The sequence below is a fragment of the Ahaetulla prasina genome, chromosome 3 (genome assembly GCF_028640845.1).
Source record: "Ahaetulla prasina isolate Xishuangbanna chromosome 3, ASM2864084v1, whole genome shotgun sequence".
In the NCBI taxonomy this organism is placed as follows: Eukaryota; Metazoa; Chordata; class Lepidosauria; order Squamata; family Colubridae; genus Ahaetulla; species Ahaetulla prasina.
In genome coordinates, this window is record NC_080541.1 from 149,007,755 (window position 1) to 149,030,885 (window position 23,131).

The 23,131-nt window shown below is 36.9% G+C and overlaps 1 protein-coding gene across 2 annotated transcripts in view; it reads right to left on the reverse strand.

The window, feature by feature from the left end:
* Positions 1-287: 287 nt before the first annotated feature.
* LRRC8C (leucine rich repeat containing 8 VRAC subunit C) overlaps positions 288-23,131 on the reverse strand; it is a 29,749-nt gene continuing 6,905 nt past the window's right edge. The window contains exons 2-3 of one of the 2 annotated variants that reach the window (XM_058174977.1): positions 9,192-9,333; positions 288-3,113 (exon numbers count right to left, since the gene is read on the reverse strand). In XM_058174977.1, the coding sequence (XP_058030960.1) occupies positions 846-3,113; positions 9,192-9,329 (2,406 nt within the window). In that variant the 5' untranslated portion in view covers positions 9,330-9,333 and the 3' untranslated portion in view covers positions 288-845. Of the gene's footprint in view, positions 3,114-6,670; positions 7,241-9,191; positions 9,334-23,131 lie in introns of those variants that run through there. The other variant, XM_058174976.1, reaches the window with a different exon arrangement.

Below are 23,131 nucleotides of genomic sequence, written 5' to 3' on the forward strand. Positions count from 1 at the left end.
TGTGCAAAATCGTATCTGGTTGCAATTTGCAAAGACTTACTAATGTAGATTTAGGAATCGGTGTTTAACATACAAGAGAGATGAAAGAAAGATTCATAGTGTCAGAACATAATCTCCAAACTCATGTTCTGATTATAACTAAGAATACTAAAGTTGGAGTCAAGAGACTCAAAAGAAATTTAAATAAAACTGAATCCTAGCTAAAGTGCGATTTTAATTCAGCCTTCTAAAGAACAAGTTCTATTGCCAGCAATAGCAGCATAGGTTTAATAAGCACAGAACAGATATCAGCGAAGAAGTATCTTTTATCAATGAACTGTTACTTTGCTGTTTTGCTACAAAGAAGTCCCAAGGACAGGGCAATCTGACTTGCAGAAGCCACATTTGCCTGAAACTAGGAAATAAACAAGATAAAGAATACTTTTTTCAGTTTTAAAGCATTTAGGTGATTTTTGAAAAGCAGAATGGAAAGAATCCCAGTTGCTACAGCAACCATAAATTATTCTACTTAAATATGTTACCTAAATTATTTATTTTTAAAGATGATTATCTTCGTTTGAGCTAGGGCATTTTTTAAGGCAGATGTCAGCAATTTGATCTCAACAAAGCAGAGTAAAAAGTAGAGACTTACAAGATAAGGCCAAAATTAAAAAAAATAAAATTGTAAACATGGAAGTGGGTGGGGTAGAAAAAGAAAGCTTATATAAATATAAACATTTACATGTAATACATATATTCCAAAATGATCCATATATAAAATGTCAAAATACATCAAAATAAGATAAAGACTTGAAGGCATATTAGTTATGTACAAGGCATTTGGCAGAAAGTTTGTACTGAGAATATTATTCAGCCTTCATCTGTTCTCTAACATCCAAAGGCAGAGTTTCAAATAAGGTATCTTCAACCACAAGTCCATTCTTTTTAAGAGCTCTGCAGTCACCAAGTTCATGGGGAAGAAACTCCAAGTGATTTCCTTTAATGTCCAAGTAGGATAGCAGCACTAGATTTCCAATTTTAGGTGAAAGAATAGACAAGTTGTTTTTCCCAATCTTCAGTGTCTTGATTTTTTTGCAAAAGTACAGCTCATCTGGCACACTCTCTACTTTGTTGCAAGAAATGGAAAAATACTGTAAACTTTGTAGAACCCCAATTTCAGGAGGGATGAATCGTATGTCATTGTTAGATAAATCTAAATACCTAATTTTGTTGCATAGGAAAAGATGGGATGGGAGAACCTCTATCTTGTTGTGACTAAAAGAAAGCCGTTCTAGACTGGTGAGCTTCTTTATGTGCTCAGGGATATAGGTTATACTGTTGTGCCATAACTTTAGGATTGTAAGTTTTCTAAGGTGTTGAAAGCTAACAATTTCCTCTATAGATTTCAGATTGTTTTCCTTCAAATCCAGCTCCTGGAGAGCGTTAAGGCTGAAAACAGCATGAGGAATGCGCTCCAGATCACAGTGCACCAACTCTAATTCTGTCAAGTTGACCATTTTTTTCAGGTTGTTGAGCATTACTAGTTTAGTGCCGTCATTATGAATGCACATTTTTTGAAGGTGACTTGAAACATCAACTACAGACTGTGGGACTTTGGACAGGTTGCTTTTAATATGCAGAACTTTAAGGTTCTTCAGCTCTCGAAAAGACTCCAAAGTTATATTTTTAGAAATGTCGTGGCATAAAGAACCAATTAAGCTCAATTCTTCTAAATTTCTGAGCCCGTACATCCAAGGTGGAAGTTCTCTGAAGTCATCGAACTTGACATTCAAGACTTTCAGGTTTTCTTTTAGAAATGCCAAGGCTGCACTATGGATCTTTGCAGAACATTGGTATAGGGAGAGTTCTTGGAGATTGTCGAGTTGCACAATGGTAGCTGGTATCATGACATTATTAATAATTTCAAGTTTCAGGGATTGAAGCTCTGTAATTTCGAAGACTGTATCAGGAAGTCCAGATAGCATAAACAGCTGCAGTTCCAAACGGTTATGGGCATTCGTTTGCAATCTTTGCCTGAGTTTATCGGCAGTCCACTCATTATTTAAATTCAGCTGCTTCAGTTTGTTTTCACTGACCTCTGAAAGAAATACAGCAAATCTTTTCGAGTAAAGAGGATCATACTGGTCTATCATGTGGAGCATAAAAGCAAAGTCATTCCTGACATCTGGGATATCATCAATTCCAGTCTCTTGCCGGACGTACTCAAACGAATATTCTTTCAGAGAGCGGTAAAACAGCCAGTACAAAGTGTAAAGGCATGTCAGTCCATAAATACTTACAAAGCATAAGTAGCAGAATGAGAGCTTAGAAAAAAGATGTGCCATTGTATGATTGCAAGAAAAGTGCTTATACCCTGTCATGTCTTGAATGTCAACATTGCAATCTACTGTAAACTGAACTTTTGAAACAAGCGCACTGTTATATGCAATAATAATAAGAAACTTGATCACTTTCAGCACTGTTTGGCGAACATACATAGCATAGAGTAGGTCACTTTCCTCAACATGGAGACGGAATTTCTTCACCTTTTCAAATAACGCTTTAGCTTGTTCTCCTTCTTTTTTATCCAAAGCTCCCGGAGTTCCTTTATCCACAATGAATTTTTCAGGTATGGATTTTAAGGACTGCGTCCTGACCAAATTGCCTTCTGTGCTAGGCTGGACCGTGTTTGACCGGCTGGTGTTGTTCTTCCTGTTGTCTTTCCCCTCAGAGTCTTCTCCAGAAACCTCTGACAAAGCCCTTGTAGTCCAAGGAGAGTCAAAACATTTCCCCAGAATAGAAATGAAATGTTCAATTTTTGAGCTGGACCCTGGGAACTTGAACCAAAAGTTGCTACATAGCATGAAGATCAATGTGTGTATAAGGACAAGGTATGGAAAGTACTTTGCATACCAATGCAAGGCACGCTCGTAGCACATTTGATTTATAAAGCTGTACTGCTGGAGGTCTAAGTCAGTCTTTAAGCCCTTCATTTCAACAGTGGCAGGAGGTGTTGATGGCTTGGGTGGAAGGAACTGAGCTGCACTGGAGTCCATATTTGACATATTAAGGTGAGATATATTCGGAGAAGGCTGGACTCTTTTGGGAAGGCATATGATCTTATCCTGCATCACCTGAAATGCACACAAACAAAAATTGTACTTTGAAAATACATTTTGAGGAAAGTTTCTCTTTTAGCGAAGGAAGAAAAGGTCAGACACCTACAGACTTTGAAACATCTCTACCTATAAAATTTCTAGATTTGGAATATGAATCATGCTACTTCCATAATCACCAGAAGTTCTCCAGACCAGGGGTCTCCAATCTTGCCAACTTTAAGACTTGTGGATTTCAACTCCCAGAGTTCTGGGAGTTGAAGTCCACAAATCTTAAAGTTGTCAAGGTGGAGACCCCTGCTCAAGACCTCCGTTGTGTGCAAAAATGATAACTAACTGTAGTGCTATTATATTCTTCTGGCCACCAGCATTTCAACCTGACCATCTGTTTCAAAGGCTATTTATCCTTTTCACTTGGTGTTGATTGTTGAATTAAATAATCATAACAAAGAAAACCACAGTATTATAGATTTTATTGCGTGTATATAATTGTTAGCCTGTTCCATTCACAGCAGGTAATAGATGTTTTCCCTCTCTTGCAATATATATTGCTATCCAAAGTCTGCAAGTCTCTATTTCACCAGACTGTGGGAAAGGAGACAAAAATATGGTGGTTTAAATATTTAAACATATAGAAATATAGATGCACCTTTTAGTAAATTTGGCAGATAATCACAGCCTGAGGTTTCAGACTGGAAGCCTGATTTCAGATTTCAAGCCATAGGCAAAAAGTTAATACTTTTCTCTAAACCAGGTTTTTCTGCCATGAATAATGTTTTGGAACATATTTCCAACTGTATTTCATAAAACTAGAATCAGTTTGGGAGGGATGACTAATACCAAAGATCAGGGCTTTTCAAATATTTTATATTCCACTATATTCATGCAGAATAAAAAAATTCCAAACCATGAGCCTCTGTATTTGGGTGGCATGAGTCGCTCAAAGGCCCCCTTCATAAAATCTAGCATTTTAAAAGGCACCCATGTTTACTTCCAACGGAAAAATTGGCCACAGATGATTAAATCTTTACAATGAACAGCAGCTTTGCTCCTTTCTCTTCTGGAGCTGTATCACTTCCCATCTGGGCATTCCAGCAGCCCGGGAGAAAAAAACGGCATGCAAACTATGTCTTGTAGTTGCTTAGCAACAAGGAAGCATATCTCTTTACCATCAAAATGGCCAGATGGGTGTTCCAGATTGTTGTTATGGGCATCTCTTCAACCGCCAACAGGGGCATGCATTTGTATATTCATGAAACCCTACATTTATTCGAAGGAGAGCATGAAGCTAACCCTGGCAGCTTAAGGGCCAGGCCTCCTTAACTTCAACAACAGGAATTTTTGGAATCACCAGACCAACATATTAAAAGCAGCTGTAATTACATTTTGCTCTATTGCTCTATACCCTCCCAAGCCTCATAATAGATAGGACAAATGAGGTAATCTTGCACAGGGAAAGGACAATGAGCTATTCTCCATCAACCTTTAGGAAATATACAAATCAAAAGGTCCATGCAGTGGACAGTGGACAGTGCAGCTTAAATATTACCAATTCCAGTGTTAACAAAAGTTTTGTTTTAGACCAGTTCTACCTCTGCAATCCAAAACACATATTTACCAAAAGAAGGATGGTTGTGAATTCAAGCTGACTTCCCACCTCAAAAATAAAGATGAAAAATCCATCTGCTTCCAATATTATATTCTCAATTTAAGATGGCCCTCATATTTTAAGGGGAAAATATTAGGGTGGGGAAATTTTTAGTTTTCTTTTTAGGTAAACAGAGAACTACAATGCCCAATTACAGAATATTTGAATACATACAAGTGTTTTCAAATTCTTTGTTGTGTCTCCATATAGAGCAACCACAATACTCTGCAGAAAATAATTCTTTATATTAAACAGTTAATCCCATGATTATTAATAAGGACACTGCAAATGATGCATTGGTCTGAATTTCTGATATGATCTGAATAATCACAAATTTGTGCAAGCAGAGCAGCTCTGTTTGCAGAAGAGGAAATGAGCAGTATAAATTCTAAAATTTGCTTTCTTACTTGCTATTTTCCTGAGTTTTACTCATTAGCACACTATACCTCAGTGGTCCTCAATCAACCTTTCTAGCTCCACCAACTGGTGGCATGGAAGGAGAGGGGATGGTTTCGCATATGAATGACACTTCACTAATACAGCTTCAAACGCACACTTGCCCACTGTTTGCATGGCCCGGTTCCTAATGGTGGGCTCTCACATGGCCCGGGTTTGGAGACCCCTGCTCTAGCTTTTTTACTTCAAGAGATTGACAAGCCATAATGGGTGGATTCACCCAAATTACAAAGTCAAAACAAAGCAAACACCATTAAGTATCATCAAGTACCATATTACACTATGCGATATGGTGCAATGCTGTTGATGATGTATTTTCTCCGATATCTGTTAATATTGTACCTCCAATTTGTATCTTGCCATGATAGCCATGTTTAAAGATTGCAGGAGGTAAAACAGTGCATTCTCAAATAAAGGAGCATGACAGAATGCTGTCAGGCACAAGCAACCAGGGCCACTCCTGAACAATCTCAAACAGAAACTTTACTTTGTCAAGTCCCCTATGTTACAAAAATCTTGCCAGACTAATTGCATTCCCTCGGTCAGATAAGGCTTCAGGGATTTTGTGCTGCTTTCTGCAACACAAGGCCTCCAAGCTTGCCCTTCTCTTAGCACGTCCTTCCAGTCTAGATACAGATTCCACAAGGACAGAAGAAGACATCTGGATCTCTCATTTAGGTCCAAGTTATTGGCCCCGGGACCTTACATTCAAAGTTTTTATTTAATAGTATTTCTACTCTGGCTATAATATTATGCCAAACCGGATTATCAAATTCCACCTATTCTCTATATGTTTGCGGTTTCCACTATCTCCTGCTCCCATGAATAATTTTTTTCGCATCTCGGAAACAATTTACATGGACTCTTCTGATCATGGTAATACATACACTGATTGGAAAAAGCCAGAAGTAGGAAGTTTAGTTAGCACTAGGCCTCTGGCCAAGAATACAGGCCTTTAGAGTCAAGAATTTAAGTCTTGCATATAACTGCTACTGACTGCCAATTCAAGAAAGACAGAATACAGTATGTGTGGAAGGAAAGAGAGAATAAGAACAACTTAATGCCATATATAGCATTTGAATGCTATTTGTATCACAGAAATTAAAAAATTGTTATGTTCCAGATTTTCAACTTTGTTTTTAATCCACCGAATTGAATTCCTGTAAGAGAGAAAGTGGAAACATTCTGAAATATATGGAGAATTATCTTTCAATATAAGGCAAAGTCCACAACAGTCAGTGCAAAAAAAGGCAAATTTATTATCTAGATCAGAGGCCCCCAACCTTTGGGCACCAAGAATCTGTGGAGAGAGTTTTTTCCATGGACCGGAGGGACCACTCCCTGCATCCCGTAGATGGGGCTTCATTTTTTTGTGTAGTGTGGTTTCTGCCATGCCGCAGACCGGTGCCAGTCCACGAACTGGGGATTGGGAACCCCTGATCTAGATGACTTTGTCTTTGCAGAACGTTACCTTCAAAACAGAGGTGAAATCCAGCAGGTTCTGACAGGTTCTGGAGAACCGGTAGCGGAAATTTTGAGTAGTTCGGAGAACTGGCAAATACCACCTCTGGCTGGCCCCAGTGTGGGGTGAGAATGGAGATTTTGCAGCATCCTTCCCTTGGAGTGGGGAGGGAATGGGGATTTTGCAGCATCCTTCCCTTGGAGTGGGGTGGGAATGGAGGTTTTGCAGTATCCTTCCCCTGCCATGCCCACCAAGCCAAACCATGCCCATCAAGCCATGCCCACAGAATCGGTAGTTTAAAAAAATTGGATTTCATTACTTCTTCAAAAGACTATATTTTGCCTCTCATACTCAGATATAGATACACTCAAAAGTATCATAAAATGGAGAAAAGTATTTTAAAACTGGAAGGATATTTGGCAACAATGCACTCAGAACTGTTAAGATTGTCTGCTACTATAAAAACGGGTTTAAAACAGGAGACAGAAGGGAATACAACCAAGAATCAGGCTGCTTTGGATATTAATTTTAAAATGACAGGCCACAAGAAAGATATTGGTAAAGATGTTAAACAGGACTTAATGTACAAATGAAAGTGGCTGATGTTTTAATAGTTAAAAAAGACACACAAATCATAGATCAGAAGAGTAATTTGCATGTGTGGATTTCAGCTCAGAAAAGTGACTTGGACAACTTTTTATTGTGGACCTACAAAAGAGATGTGTTATATTTATAAAGGAGTTTGTGAGAAAAGATAAAGAGAGAATGAAAAGAAATCAGCTACTTAAAAGGAATCAAGATTTTTAAAAGGAGGACCATAAAGTTGACTTTTTCAATCAAGGAAAATATATATATATATATATATATATATATATACACACACATACATATACATATACATATACATACATACATATATATATACATATATATATACATATACATATACATAACCTCAGAAAACCTCAGAAAACAAATATACATATACATATACATATACATATATATATATATATATATATATACCGTATATATATATGGTGTGTGTGTATGTGAAGATTTTTTGTTGTTATATTTTTAGAGACAGTGATAAGCTATAGTGTTAAAATTGAAGGACAGTGTTAAACTTGCGAATTAGTTTCTGAGAGGAAATACAGGAAAAATTATAAATTAATTTGTGGAAAAGTATTTGAAGGGATTAAAGATCAAGATTTTCAATATGTTGTTGTTTCTGGTGCCTTAACGGATTTTTTCTTAAGTCTGAATGACAAGGCTTTAAGGATCTGTTTATAGAAATTAGATATGATATGGAAAGAGACTTTTGTTGTTGCATTTTTAGAGAAAATTATAAATTACTGGGTTAATTAAAGAAAAGGAGCTCCTTTAAGAAAGGAAACAAGTTGGTTTACTTGTTTAAGATTGTGTGTTTACTTGTTTAAGATTTGTGTATCTATTAGTCACTGAATGGATTTTTGCTCATTGATTAATGAGTATTATTTGCTGATAGATAAAAGATGAGATGGGATGAAGAGATTTTTGGCTGAAATGTTAGAGAAATTAAAATGCTAAACGCTTGTGCAATTATCTTCATATCTCCTCCAATCTAAAGTGATTTATAAGAATAATAGTGGGATGTGTTTTTTCTTTGTAAACTCCTACATAACTATATTATTTTGTAAATCTTTAATACAAACTTTTCCTTCTTTCCTTCAAATTATTTTTTTCTCATTCTTTAAATTTAAAAGAAAAGGTTATGTTCCCCTCCCCTTCCCAAATTAGCACATACCAAGAGCATGAAACTTATTAGTTTTGATCTAAATGTTTACACCATTTAGAGGCCTTGTGTTAGCACAAGAGATCCAACTCCACCTTCTTATGAATTCCATTGGCCCTTATCTAGCGCCAGTTAGTGCTGACTGTTAGTTGACTAGATTCTTGTGCATAGGCTTCAATAAATTGGTTATGTTGCAATCTACACAATGGTCCTGGTTCTTTGTGCCTGATTTGGATAGGATCAAGTTTATATAGATCTATAATTTAAAATGGATGTTAACTTGGAAGTGTAGCTGTCAAGTGTAGAGTAGGACAACCAGACCTTATATCAATATGATAGCTAAATAAAAAGGTATTTGTCAAAGCAAAGAATCAGAACCATTCCTAAAGTTGCAGCATATTTATACAAACCTATGCACAAGAATCTAGTCAAGATGGTCAGCACTAAATTGATCCTAGGTAAGAATTAAAAGATTCTAAACTAATAACATGTTTAACTCCACGCACCAGCTCTGCTTGCTCTTCTCCTACATCATATTACTTAAATGGCCAGATGTGATTCTGGAGCCCACTACTCCAAAAGCTGAGTAATACTACTGCAAATTGGTCTGCTATGTTACTTGAGCAGATGAACAAATAATTCTAGTATCCATGATCTTAAATCTTTTTTTTTAAACCAGCTTTTAGAATCTGAGACACATCACAGTCCTGCTTCCATGGTATTATTCATTTTTAACTTGGGAATCTGTTTATTTACCTGTAATGTGCAACCAAACACACCAACCATCAACATGGCAACAGAAAGATAGTCTGTAAATACATCCCACCATGGCTTCAAAACACGGAAGGCTGGCTGCTGTTCAGAGAATTGGCGGAATTCAGTGACAGGAATCATTGTTCTGAAAAAAAACAAAAGGGGAATGTGTAAAATGATTACTTTTTTAAATATGAAAAATATATTACTGTTTTATTCAGTGCAACCCTAACATACATACATACATACATACATACATACATACATACATACATACAGTCAGTCAGTCAGTCAGTCAGTCAGTCAGTCAGTCAGTCAGTCAGTCAGTCAGTCAGTCAGCTTTCTGGCTGGGAAATTCTGAGAGTTGAAGTCCTCCAGGCTTAAAATCACCAAGGTTGGAGACCCTTGGTCTAGACACCATTTTCTAAAACTTGGCATCTTCCAGAAGTGTGATTTTCAATTCTCCTAATTTTTAGCAATGGTGATATTGGGGGATTCTGTGCCTGGAACACTATACATAAAGAGAGATGCCAGGCTACAAAACAACAATCTAGAAGTGGTGATGAAATTTGAAGAACTATGGAAGTATTAATGTTTAACAAATTTCCTACTGATCACATCTCCTAGGGAATGATTGATTGCTCAAAGCCTCTTAAGGAAGAAATTCATCAGACATTGCTTCAAACCTGGATGTTCTTTCAATGACAAGCTAAACAAATCAGTAACCAGAACATTTGTATTCCAATCTGTCTGACTAGGCTTCTACCATCAACCTCTTTTACTCCTTACTTAACTTTTACAAATTCAGAATTCTGTTTTCACTCCACTGATCTGCCTGAAGTACCTCATTTAAGTGCCAGCCCAACTGAGAAGAGTTCTATTAGTTATTTTGGTTGCAAGCCAAAAGTAGAAGTCATAAATGCTACATAGATAAGGATCAACAACAGGGCAGCAAATTTGTTTGCTAGTTGTTTCCTGCCAATTCAAAAATGAGTGAATAGCAATTTAACTCAGCAATAGGAAAGCCCCAGACTCTTCTTGCCCAACAGCTATAAGGGAAGAAGACAAATCAAGAACATACAGGATAGCCAATTAAGTTAGAAAGGAAGGAAGGGAGTTTCTTGGAAATATGACTGATGACTTAGCAGGAGCAAAGGGAAGGGAGCCAAGAGAATAAAAGCTTGGGACCCATTCTCTCTCTTTAACCATCAAACCACAATCTGAATAAACTACAACTGTCTGTGATCAGACAGAGTACTAAGTCTTAAATTACGTTTTTCAAACTTTGCATTCAAAATGCCAAGCCAATCAGATAAACCACATTGTAGGTTAGACCCCATGGGTGGACATTCAAGAGAAAGGCATTCATATACTCAGAAAGAATTATTCATTTCTTAGTCTCCAATCCCACTCCCCAAAAGTAAATCTTAGACTCCACCCAAGAAATGCACAAATTATAGTGGTTTATGCTCATCAAGAAACAAACAAGCCTACCATTTCTTCTAGCTCCGCTTTCCTATATTGCATCCTGAGCTGTTACTTTAAAATCTACCAGCCTAAAAACTTTGGTACAGATAAAATTAGATTATATATAAACCGATGTTTTGCCCACTTGTAAATCTTATCATGTCTTCTGACAGAATAAGCTATATAGAAAAGCAGCAGGGTCTTTTATAGTAGAAATGTTGCTTCTGTCCCAATTAATCTGAATCTTCATACAGTAATTTTTTCCCAAGATGACATTACAGTCAACTCTCCAACTGAGTGAACAGAAGCACAAACATGGTTAATGTTTGGTAATTAAAGGCCTGGAGATAGGCTTAAGTCAGGACATAGTACTCAAATGGGGATGAGTAATGAGGAACTCATACACACACACATCTATTTTGATTCTAAAATAGTTTTATCTTTGAATTCTGTTTTTGCCCCAATTGGTCTTTGTCACATAAATAAAGGAAAGCTATGAGGTTGGTAGTACAGATAGCATTCTTTGCATAATGAAAGTATATGCTGAATTTCAAAAGATTGAGAGGGCCTACGCACTAGGATATATTGTAAATTAATTCATTTACCTACTGCACATTGGCAACTCAGGAATCACTCTGGATGAGGGTTTGAGATTGAAATAGGTTGAGATGTAGTTAAAAAGTTGATCAGGATGAACACAGAATAAGAGAAAGCAGTTATATAAAAAAAAAAAAATTCTAGCAATGGCACTAAATTCAAGTTAAAGCCAATGCATCCTCAGTTTGCTTCAAGCTAACCTGCATTATTAATAATTCCTATATATGTATTTTCTTTTTCTGACCACAGTATTGCTATAGAATTCTTTCAGATGAGTCCAACCATCAGGCTCAGTAGTAAATCTCAGGTCTCCAGACATTTAATCCTTAATTCGGCTTTCAGCTAGACTTGGCAGAAGACTCCCAGACACAATTTAGCTAGACTAGTCTCTTACTGAAGACAAAAACACAACTACAACCAGTATATATACCACAGTGCAAAGAAGTCAGAGGCCTAGCTATCTATTCACCAGATTTAAACTCTATGATTCTTTTTCCCACCTTTGTAAAGTGACAGGGTGTTTGATGGCTTGAGAACATGCATGAAATATTAGAACCAATCTGAAGCCCATAAACCACTGGTTTCTGTCTCTGCAGCCTCAGCTCTTACATATAGTCATTATACTACATTATACCATTTTGGCTAGAACTGGCTGAAAAATGGATTTAAATTTCTGTGGGGTTGCCCACAGTACCACTGCTATACATGTGAGATACACTGGGATCTTGGTTGATCAAAAATTTACTAAACTATAGTTTGCTACGCTTGCCTTTACTCTGAAACTCCCATTCTCATTGCATCTGATCTTGCGTGACTGTTGAAATTGGCACAATCCCCCTTTTCTCTTTCTCCTGAGATAAACAATTTTCCATCATCTCAAAGTCCTGAAATACTGCATCAAGATTTGGAAAGAACTTAGAAGCAGGTTATTTTGCAGTCACACCCAATAATCCATGCAGCTATTGTACAAATACAGGTAATCCTTGACTTACAACAGTTCATTTACTGACTGTTCAAAGTTATAATGGCACTGAATTTTTTAATACTTTTTCACACTTATGATCATCACGTGATCAAAATTCAGGTGTCTGTCAACTGACTTATATTTTCGAAGACTGCAGTGACCCAGGTCACGTGATCACCTTCTGACAAGTCAATGGGGAAGCCAGATTCACTTAATAACTGTATTACTAACTTAAAAACTGCAGCAATTCACTTAAAGACTGCAAGAAAGGTTGTAAAAGGGGCAACACTCACTTAACAAATATCTCACTTAGCAACATAAATTTTGGGCTCAACTGTAGTCATAAGTTGAGGACTACCTGTTGAAGACCTGGGAAGTACTGTGGAAATTTTGTGCGATGGATCCCATTATGCCATTTTTTCAGGAAAATGTAAAGTTTGTACCACACACACAAAAAATCATAGCATGGGGACATAATGCGAACTGCTAGCTACTTCATGAGCACTCTGTCAAATTTATGTACCCAGAGCGTAGTACACCATTTGTACATCAAGATTTATACAGGCAAGCTTCCCTAAAGGATCTGCAAAGCCATCACTTCTGGCTTAATGCCTGAATTGATTTCAGAAAATCATTTGGGGATAGTTGCTAATTCGATGAAGTGGAAATTTTTGAATCCACACCAAAATTATGATTCCACATAATATCAGTGGGCATAATTAAAGCCATAAATGGAGCACTTTGTTCTTTGGGATTTTGACTCTAGGCAGCAGGTTGAGATTACATGACAAAATGTTCCTTCCTAACAAAGAAACAGAATGTGAAGGAAAAGCCAAGAGATTTTTATTATCTACTTTTTCTGCCTATTGTGTGTGAATCATGATAGGTCTGCATAGAAGCAATCTGAAATAGTGTGGTCTGGTAATAGAAACACCACATTACTCATTGTTTTGAAGGACTGGTTGATTATTCTGTACATTTGAAAGCTAAATGGAGTCAATTACTTTAAAGAGAAATGTAACAACATCGTTAAACTTCAACAGAGCTGAAGAAGCTTCTTGGATGAGAAGTGAAACATCTTAAAAAAAAACCCCAGAAAGTCCAGTTGCCTTTTGAAAAAGCACTTTTGAGACAACTATGACCTGGATGACTGAGAAACTCCTTAGACACTTAGAGATACACTTTGGGATGTACATTGTTAAAGTATTTATTCTATTTAGTTTAAACTACATATAAAAGATAGGTAGGGCATACTTCAGCAAGAATAAATGCACCTGGAATTTCTGGACTTCCCATTTATATAAAAAATGTATCAGAAAGTATTTGTGGTGGTTTGCTGCCCAAACACATTTTTATTGCCTATCCCAACTCTGCCTTCCCTAACCAAGTAATCTCTAATCATTTCAGTATTACAATTAGTCTTACTTTTGAACAGATACATTAATAATCACATTGTTGGCTAACACAAAGGTCATTTCCACACTAGGGATTTAGAGCATCTCCCACAATTGTTCAACTATTGTGCCAAAACAACAGCAGTGAAGCCAGGCTTTATATCATTTCAATAATGTTTGGGTGGTGCTATGAAAACATTATAAATCACTAGTATGAAAATTAGCTACATTTCTTAGAAACGTATAGAATCAGTTACTAAAAGGCACATAGCTAGATTACAGCTTGAAGCAAACATCTATGTTGCTTCTTGTGATGTAAGTTTTATTTTCCACTCAGATCACCTTTGCTCCTCTCCAGATTTATTTTTAAGACAAGGAAGAACCATTTAATGTAATAAGCAAGAAAAGCGATGTTCTGTAGAAAAATGTTCATTAAATACAAATACAAATATTTCTTTGTCTCAGCACATGATTTATTTTTCAGAAGTTGCATGTCAAATCAAATGCTTGCATTTCTTTCAAGATGCCCTACAAATGCTATATAATGCTAAGGTGTTAGGAAATAATGAACCAGCCAACATAATTATTGTTACATCACAGTACTCCCCTAGTTTTTATTAATACAAAACAAGCTCACTTTACTGTAATGTGCATATTGATTTATAATTCAGTGTCATCTGAAAAAGTCACTAGAAAAACAGCACTCAGGATGCCTTCCTGTATTAGTCTTAAAAATCATTTATCTTAATTATGGAATCCAGAGTCTTGTTTTAAAATTTATGGATTTGATAAAACATGCAGGACACTAAAGAATTATGATGTTTCAAGTGAATTTAAAATGGTAACACCAATAGCTAATGAGATGACATATAAATCAAGGATGAGCATTGTAAACTTGTAAATTGTATTATTTACTAACTCTAAATAATTACTAGTTATTTATTTGTTAACTATTTTGGCTGGAAAAAGTAAAACCATTATTTCTTGTTCGCAATTACTGTTTACTTACTTCTTGTTTTCAATTGCAATTTCCTCTTGTTGTTAACTATCAATCTAACACAATTTAATTTCTGGATCATCTTGATTTAGCAAAATGGTCATTCTTTTTTTCTCTCTTTAGAAATTCTGGCTCATTCTAAAGTAGAGCCAAATAATATTATCTACTATTATGATTGAAGGAGCTCTGTGGGATGATGAATATAAGAAACAGTGTTAGATTTTGCAAGTACTTTCTGTTCAGAGCAGGAAGACAAACGCTGGCAAGGCCATCTTGTTTTACAGATTTGTGTGTTTTTGGCCAACTTGTCATATATTTGATGTGCAACCCATTTTTGTTGATCATAACTGGAACATTCCAGAGTTTAAAAACATCAACATTAAATGATAAAACTATAAATGCTTAAAATACAAGAAATTGTTGTTGGAAAAACTAGAAAGCTTTAAAAAAAATTGTTTAAAGATCAGCTTAATACCTCAAATTATTCACTTTCAAGCCAACAGGCCAAATTTCCCCTCTCAGAACACCAAAAAGAAACATTTCTAATCTCAGTAGCATCTGAATATCGCAAAGGCTCATGGCACATCACATTTGGCCCACAGAGCAGAGCATTCCCCAAGGATTCTAGAATATTCCAGTGACATCACATGTTATTTTCACATTAAATGTTTGAACAATTTTTCAAACAGACCACACCATCAGGGCAATTCACTAATCTGGGTATTTCCTTTTAAACATGAAGTATTACCTTATACAATACAAACATCAGAGAAACCTTGCACCATAAAAAATTAGTATGAAAGCCAGAAAAATTTAAGTACTTGACCATATTTGTTTCATTCTCTGCATTAGCCAATGGCATATTCAGGATGCCAGAAGTTATAAAGAATCATTTTAAATGATCAAGACTCATGGAGAAACATATTAAAAAGAAAACAGAACTAGATTAGAATTAAGGAATCAGACAGGGCATCATCCTTTCTCAAAATAATCTACCTCTCAAAGCTATTATGAAGATTACTAGGAGGCAATGGGTGTAACATACCATGCATATATTTACTGCCCCTCTGCAATTTCATATAGGTAATTCTAAGTAGTCCAAAGAGATTTAAAAAATATTTTAATACAAATGAAAATAAACATAGTAGGGAAATAGAAGAGAAAGACAGAGAAAAGTATAAGAGAAAGGGGGGAAAACTATTGATTTCCAACTTTTTTTAGCTCAGTAGAATACAAAGTAAAATTATAGTCTCTACTTTTTACTTTTGCATATTTAGTAAATATTAGCCATTTCCATGGCAACAAAATAATCTAAACAGCAAATCCCAAAATCAAGATTTCATTTTTTTCTGTCTCGAGTACACATATTGCCTAGCTACCTATCACATTGTCACTGCCACAAGATAAAAACTAGGTCCAAAGTGTGACACTTCCCCTAAGTAATTTGTCAGGACACAGGTAACTTTGCGTCAGTTGCATGCTAGCCATGAACTCCTCTGTGGAGGAGACACTACTCTGTGTCCTGCATCCAGGGTCACTAAATAAAATTTCTATCGACCAAGAATAATATACAGATTTCTCCAAATGAAGTCCTTAAAATTATATCATAATGCCTGCACATGATAACAAATACCCGAATTAGTTGCAAGCAATGAACTGAATTGGAAATTAAACAGATTATACATCTAGCTGATTTGTCCAGACACTATCCTCTAAAGTTGCATTTTAACTGGCATATTTCAAAATCAAAAGGTCTTATCAAGACCTTTCCTTGTAAGAAATGTTAGTTTAAGATCACAGGAAGCTAAGGAAGGGTGTGATTAATTTTCTGAAATATGGGTTTTTATATAAAGGATACATTCTACCTTATGTCTGCCCTTTTACAAATTGCCTGTAGGATTTTTCAGCAGCCCTTCACAGATGGATTCATAAAATATTTCTTCAGGCATCCAATGCATCTTAGGCATTTATTTTTTAAAAAAGAAATTTGGACTCCAGAGTGTGATCCTATTTGTGCTCAGAAGTAAGTCCAACTGAGTTAGAATGAACTCATGCATAGAAAATGCATAAAGTTGTAGCAAGAGTGAGCATCGTGTTTGTTATTATTTCAACTTTACAATAACAAATTTAGGAAGTAACTGAGCTGAAAGATGGTAATAGGCTAAAGTTGTTTGGTAAATTCCATAGTTAAGTAGGAATTGAACCTTGGTCTCCTCATTTAATATCTTAACTTCTGCACCCAATTTGCTGCTCTTCAAATAAGTTTAGTTTACAACATTTGCAATTACTTACAAGCACTGAAAATTCTAGGATTGTAGTTGCAACAACACTGCACATACCAGGCTGGGACAAGAAACAATGTATGGAAATTAAATCAAGGAGAGAAGCAACCTGGAATTAAGGAGAAACTACTTAACAGTGACAACCATTAACCAGTGGAACAGCTTGGCTTCAGGAGTTGTGAGTGCTTCATCCCTGGATGTTTTTAAGAAAAGACCGGACAGTCACTTGTCTGAAATGGTAGGGTCTCCTGCTTGAGCAGGGGGTTGGACTAGAAGACCTCCAAGGTCTCTTCTGACTAGAAGACCTCCATGGTCCCTTCTATTCTGATTGATTGTGGGGACGCTTCTAAATAGAAAAACTCAAATCATAGGGCTTTTAATTTAGCATTTCTAAGGCACCTTTCTCCAAATGTATTAAGAGGACAACTTTCCCAGTAAGCATGATATATTTTAGGGTAGGCTGTCCAAAAAAGCCATCCAACATAGCAACCATGCATAGAACTGCTATTTTTTTCTACAAACACATCATCCTTCAATAAAAGCAATTGCTACAATTTTCTCATTCATCTCTTGCCTCCAACTGACACGAGTGTCTGTCCTGTTTCATTTGTGGACCAGCATTGGAAATCATTTCTGATTCCTCATGTTTTAACTCTGCAGTACTCTACCTTTTAAGAGTTAAGATAGAGAAACTGAATGAAAGGGGAGATCAAACATATGTTGGTTAGATTTTGACATATCTTGTTCTTTAAAACTTGTTACCGTGGTTGTAAACAATAGTTTATGGCTTACCATGTTATTTGAATCCAGACAATTGTAGCTTGTTAGCCAAACCATGGTAAATATAATCCACAGTTTAGTGTGATGCACAAAGCCCATGTAATTACTATTTGAAATACAAAGCTCTAAAATATTATGAAGTATGGAGAAACAAACAATATTGTTATGAATTTAGTGCTAAGTACCTTCAACCAACTATTTTTCTACAATTCAGTATGTAACATCTCATAACGTTGTAGATAATTAAAACACATACGGGGAATATTTCAAACCGTGCCCAAAGTTATGTTTTATTCTCTATTGTAAACAATACAATAGGTTTATAGGCTGTTTTTGTTTTAATATTTTAAAACATTAAAACAGAGTGAAAACAAATACAGGGATCAGAATTTTTTAAAAATACAAAACAAATTATGAAGACTGCTATAATTTAAAGTAGTTTTCTAGCAAGTTGATAGAAAAAGTTAATGGACATAAACATCATCTTGTTCTGGACACTCTGCCAAGACCAACTGTGTCATAAGGGCCACAGCTGTCAGAAAAAGATTAATCCACATCTGCTACGCAGAATAACGTATTGTGAGTATCAGTGCTATTGGTTAGCAAAATACCCTTATTGATTGCACTCCTAAAATGCATTTCGCTGAATATGGATCTTAATACAATAGCTTACATTTGATATGGTGGGATTTACTTCCTAGCCCATATAGATAGGAGCGTATTTTTTAAAAAATTGCTTTAAAAGAAACAGAAAATGAAAGAAGAAAGATAGCTATAATGCAAATATTAAAACTACACGTAAAAGGTGCTTAAAAATGAAAAAAGAAGCAAATAATATATATTTACAGCAATTGACAGTTAATAATTATATACTTACCCAATGTAAATATTATCCAAGTACATAGATGTTAATTTCCAATACATTTATAAAGCTATCTTTCTTTTTTTAGCCTACCGTACTTTGTATAAATGAATTCCAAATTTCATTATGCTTGTCCATACAAAATCTGTATCTATAGCCAAATCGCTCATAGATTGCAATCATAATCAGATCTTCAATTCATTCAGTGATTGGAGTTGTAAATAGGCAGGGGTGAAATTCAGCAGGTTCTGGAGAACCGGTAGCAGAAATTTTGAGTAGTTCGGAGAACTGGCAAATACCACCTCTGGCTGGCCCCAGAGTGGAGTGGGAATGGAGATTTTGCAATATCCTTCCCCTGGAGTGGGGAGGGAATGGAGGTTTTGCAATATCCTTCCCCTGGAGTGGGGTGTGAATGGAGATTTTGCAGTATCCTTCCCTTGCTACGCCCACCAAGCCACACCCACACCACACCCACAGAACTGGTAGTAAAAAAATTTGAATTCCACCACTGTAAATAGGGTTGCATTGTTACAAGGTTATAAGGTTTTTTTCATCATGAAAGAGTGCATCACTTCAAGAATTTGAAGCTCTAACCCAGAGAAGGTTCCCTCTGTCCTGAGAGAATGCCTCACTGAACTGGGGATGGAAGCCATGTTTGATAGTTACTCATTGGTTTTCTCTGTTAAATGCCTTTTGTAACTTCTGCTTTCAACTTAAACAACTTAAACAAGCATCTCATATAACATAATTCAACGAACAGGAATAGAATGTGGCATACAGTCAAGACTGCTCTAACTAGATAGAGGATGAAAACAATACCAATTTAAGCTATTCTTTTCCAAGAAGATTGTCAAAATTAATTGCTTATGCTGAATGTAAACATAGTCTTAAAATATTTGTGGAAAAACAGAATTGAAATAAGAAGGTACAATGCTAGATACTGTCTCTGATAAAATATTTAACTGTGTAAAATATTCCAAGTAACATTGACTCATAATGTATAAATAAAATGTATGCATATGTATGCACATATGCCAAACCTAATTTACTTAAATATTATTGAGTTCAGCCCTAATTTATTAATTCTTTACATATTTCAAAACATCATGTTACTGAAGATACTTGGCTAAGGGATAGAAATGGAACCTCACTCTGCAAATCTCTCATGTGTATTTTACTCAGAAGCAACTCACACTGTTCTTTGTATTCCCAGATATATGTACAGATAGTCCTCAACTTACAACCACATTTGTACCCAAAATTTCTGTTGCTAAATGAGGGATTTGTTGAGTTTTGCCCCATGGGTCTTATGACCTTTGTTGCCACAGTTGTTAAGTGAATCACTGCACTTGTTAAATTGATAAACAGTTGTTAAATGAATCTGGCTTTCCCATTGACTTTGATTCTCAGAAGATTGCAAAAGGTGATCACATGACCCTGGGGATGCTGCAACGGTCGTTAAGTGTGAAAAATGGTCTTAAGTCACTTTTTCAGTGCTGTTGTAACTTTGAATGGTCACTAAACAAACTGTTGTAAGTCGAGCACTACCTCAACTTACAAGAGAATTATATTTCTACTCCTCTGGCTTTTTTGTGGAAAGTATTCCAAGTAAAAAAAATTTGATCAAGAATAAGAACCCCACAACACAGAGAGAAGATTGTAATCTCCAAATCCTAATATTGGAACAGAACTGCTTCCCGTAACAATTTATCTTTATCATGTACTATTTTGTCTAAAATTAAGCTGCTGAAATTCTTGACTTAAAAGGATTCACTTTTATCATTATATGCAGACTTAACACACTAACAAACTCACAAAAGAAGTGGCAATCAATGCCCTTCCAGAATATTATATTACCAGAAGTCATAACCAAAAGCTAAAGATAAGCTACGGAAAGAAGCCTTTTGATGTATCATCGTGCAGATTTCCAGTGAGAGGAAATTTGATTCCCTGTCTGTTCAGCAAAAACCCAAAATAGTAACTCATACTTGTAGTTCAAGTGGAATACTTTGAACTACAGGTAGTCCTTGACTTGCGACTGGTTGCTTAGGTCCAATGGACCCCCAAAAGGTACTCACAACCTTTATTTGAAGTTCTGATGGCCATCCCCCCATGCAGTCACATGACTGCATTTTGGGCAGTCAGGAACCAGCCTGCATTTATAAACATTTGCAGCATCCCGTGGTCACATGACCATGATTTATGATGATGATGATGATTTTTTTGGCCAGGAACTAGTTTTACTTCTGATTTCCAGCAAGAAACATCCATTGCAGTCAATGGGTTCACTTAACAACCGTGGTGTTTGCTTTACAACTGCCACAAAAAAATGTCATAAAATCGGGTCAGTCAGAGTGCCTTGTCTTACGACTGTCATGACATATGATGAAACTTCTGGACTCCATTGCAATTTTAAGTCAATAACTATCTGCATTTAGGCTGATTCAAATGGTCCAAAGTATCTCCATGCACAGTTCCAACCTAGCTGGCAGAATATACTTCTGTAATGAATGGCAGAGGTTATGTATGACTTTCTTACTCATTCAACTATATGTGTATCCTGGGAAGTAAAAATGTGCCAGGATCTCACACATATCCTTTATTCTTACCCCCTCTTACTTGAGCAATGCAAGTTAGCCAAAACAATTATGGGTTGCTTCCAAATCAGAAATGGAAATATTTTTGAAGTGGATCTTAATTTCTGTCCTGAACCAAACAACTGCATATATATGTCTGCATACATATATCACCGAGTTCTCAGTCTCTTAGAATAGGGGTTCCCAACCCCTGGGCCGTGGACCGGTACCAGTCCATGGCTTGTTAGGAACTGGTCCACGAAAGCAGTCAAGCTTTATCAGCACATGTGCAGAATCTAGGTTGCATGTGAAATCATTTTCCTCCTCCTCCCCGCATCCCCGGTCTGTGAAGAAGACAATTTTTCTTCCAAAATCAGTCTCTGGTGCCAGAAAGGTTGGGGGCCACTGTCTTAAGCAGCCTCAATGGGGGGAAAATGTACACATTTGCCTCTACATTTATGAGATGGGGGTGAAACTAACTATCATCTTTATAGCTTTGGATATCACTGTTGGTAAAACCTCATTACTTTTCACAGTTCCTTTAAAACAATTATCCTGGTAATAAACATATAGAAAGCCACAGTTACGGACTCTAATTGGAACTGTTGTATGATTGTAAAGGGAAAGTCTTGTGACTTTCAACTACAATGTCACACTCAACTACAATGTCAGTTCTGCAGTGGTTATTAAAGCGAATCACCCACGGACATTAAGTGCAATGTCATGTGACTGCAACTTGTGACTTCTTGCTTTTTTGGAAGCCAGTTGTGCAGGCCTCAAATGCCGATCACGTGCGTATAGGATGCTGTGACCAATGTAAAATGGGTCTTTACAAACTTCTCTTTGCTGAATGCAAAATTCAGGTAATGAGACATTCCCTCCAAATTTGGATCTCACTAAAATTCAACAAATATTTATTAACGGAGCTATCAGCTATCAGCAAAAGCTACACTACACACTTTCACACCAGTTTCCCCCCCCCCACCCAGGCATAAATAGGAGAAATTCATAGATGTCAGGCTTTTATCCAAGCCATGGTAATACATTTTTCCTCTAAGAATTAAAAATGCCACCTTGAAATTTTCACAGAAAGGCAAATGATGAAACAAGGAGAAAATAATAAGGACTAGAGTCTACAAAGTTTAAGGATCTGCTTCTTTTTATAGGTGTGTTTAAACCCTAGATTTCTTCCTTGCAACTTTGTTGAAAGATACATAGCTACTCTTGGGAATGGGTGGGGGGAGGCTTTGAACATCACCAAATTATTTATAAAGCAGGCATCTCTGTTCCAAGTCATCCTATTTCCTGCTTTGCCAGCTTCCTCCTTGACAATAAGATATTCTTTTTGTGTTTCTGTGAAGGAAGATCAAAAGGGGTAACAATGAAAACACAGGAGGAAACTGTCTATCTGGACCCGGTTACAGCACTGAGACGGCTTTGGTCGCGTTGGTGGATGATCTCTGGAGGGCCAGGGATAGGGGTTATTCCTCTGCCCTGGTCCTATTAGACCTCTCAGCGGCTTTTGATACCATCGACCATGGTATCCTGCTGCGCCGGTTGGAGGGATTGGGAGTGGGAGGCACCGTTTATCGGTGGTTCTCCTCCTATCTCTCCGACCAGTCGTAGACGGTGTTGACGGGGGGGCAGAGGTCGACCCCGCGGCGCCTCACTTGTGGGGTGCCGCAGGGGTCGATTCTCTCGCCCCTTCTGTTCAACATCTATATGAAGCCGCTGGGTGAGATCATCAGTGGCTTCGGTGTGAGGTACCAGCTGTACGCTGATGACACCCAGCTGTACTTTTCCACACCGGGCCACCCCAATGAAGCTATCAAAGTGCTGTCCCGGTGTTTGGAAGCCGTACGGGTCTGGATGGGGAGAAACAGGCTCAAGCTCAATCCCTCCAAGACGGAGTGGCTGTGGATGCCGGCATCCCGGTACAGTCAGCTGAGTCCACGGCTGACTGTCGGGAGCGAGTCATTGGCCCCGATGGAGAGGGTGCGCAATTTGGGCGTTCTCCTGGATGC